This window comes from Octopus bimaculoides, chromosome 20 (assembly GCF_001194135.2).
Source record: "Octopus bimaculoides isolate UCB-OBI-ISO-001 chromosome 20, ASM119413v2, whole genome shotgun sequence".
Lineage (NCBI taxonomy): Eukaryota > Metazoa > Mollusca > Cephalopoda > Octopoda > Octopodidae > Octopus > Octopus bimaculoides.
Genome location: NC_069000.1, coordinates 26,192,073 through 26,197,121, shown reverse-complemented (window position 1 = coordinate 26,197,121; position 5,049 = coordinate 26,192,073). Strand labels below are relative to the sequence as shown.

Below are 5,049 nucleotides of genomic sequence, written 5' to 3'. Positions count from 1 at the left end.
AGTACTTAACTGGTACATAATTTATTGACCCTGAAAGGATGAAAGGTAAAGTTGACCTTGGGGGAATTTGAACTCAGAATGTGTAGATGGGTGAAATACAATACTGCTGCTGCTGCTGCTACTACTACTACTACTACTACTACTACTACTACTCATAATGATAATAATAATAATAATAATAATAATAATAATAATCATAAAAAGAACAACAACTTACTCTGCCAGAAGACTTGATTCCTTTGCACAGGCACAAAAATACCACAACCCATGCAAGTAGCAGACAAAGCAACAGTTCCCATCGGATAATACCCAAATCTTCAATACCATCAGTGATGTCCAACACTTTCAACCTTTTCATTTGTAAGAAAGAACAGAGTGACTGAGTTAATTGATGATGAGAAAGAAGAAAGAGAAATAGTAGACATTACATATATATTTGAAATGGCTTAAACAGAGGGAGAAAGGAGCAGCTGCTGATGACTTTTGTTAGAACATCTGAGACTACTAGGAGGAACCTCTGATTGGAAACCTGATTCAAAAGCTTACAGAAGTATCCAAAGGCCAGGTGTTAGTGATAAACTGGTTAATTGGTCTATCTGATAGGCTTTCACAGAAGGCTTCAATAGGCAAAAGTCTATGGTAGGAGACATTTGTCCAAGGTGACAGGTAGTGGCATCAAAACATGTAGAGTTGGTATGAGCTTTGTAAAGCCATACAACTATGTGTGTATCCATTCGTTTTTTTTGCAAGCTATTTTCTTCCTGTATATTCTTGATTTTTATTTTATTCCTTTATTTGGGTAGGGGAGAAAAAGAGTATGGTGTTCTGTTTCACAAAGAGATGGTTTTAGTTAGTGTGCTGATAAGATTATTTCTTCATGCTTAAAGATTTTGGCATTAGTACACATATTTATAACACTCTATACACTTCTAATGTGTACATTGAGCACTCTACATTTTTGTATGCAAATATGAATACTATATATTTTCTTTAGTTTGTTTCTGACATTGCAGCTAAGCCCATACTAGAGTACAGTTTATAATAGAGATGTAAAGGTATAATGTAATGATGGTAATGCATTCCGTGTAACATTTTTCTGAACATACCAACACAAATAAGGAGTGTTGTACAATCTATATGTACAATCTATATGTTAATTATAGTTGTACTCTTTCTCTTTCTTTCATGCATGCATGCACATACACAAACAGACAGACAGACAAACAAACACAGATACACATACACCTAATATAATAAGAAAACTCACTGCCAAAATTCTTCACTTGGTGATACTTTTGTGACATTGGACAAGATATCATCATTAGTCATTTTGTCTACCAAATCTGTGGCATTTGAGAGTCCGACAAGTGAGGTGGCATTGGTCAACATAGTACCATTGGTGGTAAATACAATACTGTTGGGGGTTGCTGTTACATTCTGCCTTTCGGTGACAGCACAGTTCTTGGAGTTCCATTTGTTTTCACAATTACTCCAAGGCAGTATTTCTCTGAATGAGTAGAACAGATAGTAGAGTGTCCAGGCTAAGATGATGTTATAGTAAATACATACGATGCCTGACACGATCACCATTCCATAACCAACTCCTGCAACAAAAAAATATATTAGATTAAAGGAATGTTATCATTCTGGTAAAGACTACAGCATTAAATGAAGTGACATGATTACTTTATATAGTAATTTAGTCAGTTGAAAGACTAAAAGTTAGAGAAAGACCAAATATTAGGAAAATGGACATCCAAATGGCTAAAGTGTTTAATAAGAGGCTGTATTCATCAACTTTGCTGGTCCTCCCTCTCAGACTGAAGAAATTAATGTGGTTGATGTTTAATTTGAGGTTTGAGTATCTATATGGCATTCTCAAGGATTCTAATTCCAAGAAAGAAGAAATAAACAGAATTGTTTAGTGCAAGTGTCTGAGAAGTGTGACACTGGAAGAACAGTGAGAGAAGAGCTTATATCATAGGTGGGATTGGGTGGTGAGGGTATGCAACTAGTAATGTTTAGAAGAACAGATGTAGTTGTAGTATTTATAAAAGGGAACCGCAAATCAGTATGCTAATGATTGAAGCTTGTTGGGAAGTGAATCACCATCAGTCAGCTAAATGGTGCTATTTTTGGATGCAGTTGCATAAAGTATGTAATCAAAACTTTTGATTTCCCAGCAGCTGTTGTGGCCAAGCAGGATGAGAAACTTTCAGTGACATTAGATATAATAATCAGTATCAAACAAATAAACATGCACACACACAAAGTAGAAACGTACCTTTGAACATAGGGCTGATTCGCCATGCTGCCAGTGGACTCAAACTAGCAAATTGACCATAAGAAGTTTCCATGAAGACCAGAGGAATTCCACACAGAAACAAGAACAAAAAATAAGGAACCAAAAAAGCACCTGAAACACAAAAAGATACAAGAGCATTAGACATGCTTATATATATGATACAAACAGAAGGAGTGAGTTATAAGCAGCAATCTTGCATACTTTGTTGGGTGGGTGCTTGCATCTTCAGTCAGCTCTGATCAAAGGCATACCAGCTAAACATCACATCTTTTTGTACATTAAGGACTAATGTTGCCTCTTTGCTTTCAAGAAGGTAGGGTGAGATTTGAAGGTAATTTGGCTGATATTTCTAGTAGGACTGTGCAATCATGTGGAGAGCTATGCACTAGGTTGAGAATCATCATCATCATCATCATCGTTTAACGTCCGCTTTCCATGCTAGCATGGGTTGGACGATTTGACTGAGGACTGGTGAAACCGGATGGCAACACCAGGCTCCGGTCTGATTTGGTAGAGTTTCTACAGCTGGATGCCCTTCCTAACGCCAACCACTCAGAGATGAATTATATCTCATCAGTTGGGTGTTCTATGCAACAATGTAGACAACTGGGAAATTTATCATGTCCATTTGCTTAAATGCTTTTGATATCACCTAAATATTGGCTTCATAAGCAATGTGTGTGTGTGTGAGTGTATGTGCATGTGCTGTTTAGTCACAGGTCAACTCTAATCAAACAGACATATGATCAGGTGTTCCAGCCTTGTCAACTATATCCTTGTTGTAGGGACAGGATAGGATTACATTATCCAAGTACAGTAGGTGTTTCTTTTTTATTTAAGGATAATAGTGAGTTGAGATTTAGCTGCTAATTCAAGTGGGTCAAGCAACCATGTAAAGGCTCCTTCACAGGCTTGAGAATATGTATGTGTGTGTGTGTGTGTGTGGTTATGGATATGGACACTTGGGGGACATTGCTGGAGGACTTATAACCTTGATGTTGCAGTTTTACAGTTTATGTAATGGAGAAAGATAAAAAAGTAGGTATCAACTGGAAAAATGGAAGAAGAAAAAGAAAACCAAACTAAGAAAGGAGGGATTAATTAGAAGGTGGCCAATGTAGATGTTTAAAGGCAGAAGAGTAGAATTCATATAAAACTAACCTCCACCGCTCTTATAACAGAGATAAGGGAATCGCCAGATATTTCCCAGACCAACAGCGAAGCCAACACAAGACAACATGAAGTCTAAGCGGCCTGTCCAGTTGCCTCGGTCTTTGTTCTCATCACTGGAGATACTGGAACTATCATCACTAGTTGAAGAATTTGATTCTTCATCAATGGTTTTCACAACCTGCAAAATATACAAAAGGAAATGATTAGTTAAACCAAAAAAATCTTCCACCACTACTGACCTTATCAGAACAATTATTTTTATCTTGCATATCACCACTGTCATCATCATCAACATCAATTTATTAAAATATTTGTTTATATGAGGTAAAATATGAAATGGTAGAAATAGAAAAGTTACAGACAAGCAAACTGACCAAAATACCAGAAATGAAAGAAACTGCTTGCATAATGGTTTGCAGCTATCATGTGATGTCAAGGCAAGGAAATAAAAACATACAAACACACACACACACACACATATATATATATATATATATATATATACACACACACACACACATATACATACACATACATACATACATATATATATACATACATATACACATATATATATATATTGAAAAAAAAAGTCGTCAGAATTTTGGAATAACTTCTTTCATTTATTTTATACATATATTAGCGCTTGTCAAATATAATTCTGTGAAAATACAGAGATCTTGCTTATTTATATAAAACAAGTGTTTTTTTGGGTTTTGTTTATAAAAGAACATTGTTTTTTTTGGGGGGGGGTGAGGCTTTGGAGGCAATGGAAGATGTATAAGCAGATAGATAGATAGACAGGCAGATAGAGAGATAGATAGATAGGTAGATTGATAGTCAGATAGATAGAGAGATGGATGTGGTATATATATCTATATCTATCTATCTATCTGTTTATACATCTTCCATTGTTTCCAAAGCCCCCCCCCCCAAAACATTTTCCCAAATTTTAAGCCCTCAAAATTAGGTGATCCCCTTATACATGTTAAAATACGGCACACAGACATGTATCCCTCCACTCACTTCTATTACCCTGCCACCCCCACCATTTCATTAAAATCTGGCTTTGAACTTAGTCTAGATAATTAATGATGTGATTTAAATAGGGAAGGACTACATATATGAGTTAAAGCTGGTTTTAGAATAAATCGCAGTAGTGGTGGTATTAGTGCATGTATGTGTGTGTGGGCGATAGTACGGTATATATGAAATTAACAGTAGTGATGATGTTGCTATTGGTTGGATGAGGGAGGAGGCAGTGGTGGCAGTAGTTGCAATGCATTTGTTTATAGTAGTATTTTGTGTCCTTCAGGATTTAATCAATACTGCTTACGTATTTATGTTGAGCACTGCTTTATGCCATATTAAGAAGCTCCAATTATCCACTGTGCATATGTGTGTGCGTGCGTGTGTGGCAATCCTTCAGATATGCTGTATCAAAATTGTAATTTCTCACCAAATTTTTTCAGCTGAATCACTTAGGCTTATGTATGCATGCATATTTCTGTGTATAAGTGTATGTATGTATACATACACATACATATACATACATACATATATATATATAT

At 35.9% G+C, this 5,049-nt stretch overlaps 1 protein-coding gene across 1 annotated transcript in view; it reads right to left on the bottom strand.

Moving 5' to 3' along the window:
* Positions 1-5,049, bottom strand: part of LOC106868737 (sodium- and chloride-dependent glycine transporter 1) — a 57,878-nt gene that overhangs the window by 32,586 nt on the left and 20,243 nt on the right. Inside the window, exons 2-5 of the mRNA XM_014914134.2 lie at positions 3,467-3,656; positions 2,285-2,416; positions 1,268-1,604; positions 218-350 (exon numbers count right to left, since the gene is read on the bottom strand). Coding sequence (XP_014769620.1) covers positions 218-350; positions 1,268-1,604; positions 2,285-2,416; positions 3,467-3,656 — 792 coding nt within the window. The remainder of the gene's footprint in view (positions 1-217; positions 351-1,267; positions 1,605-2,284; positions 2,417-3,466; positions 3,657-5,049) is intronic.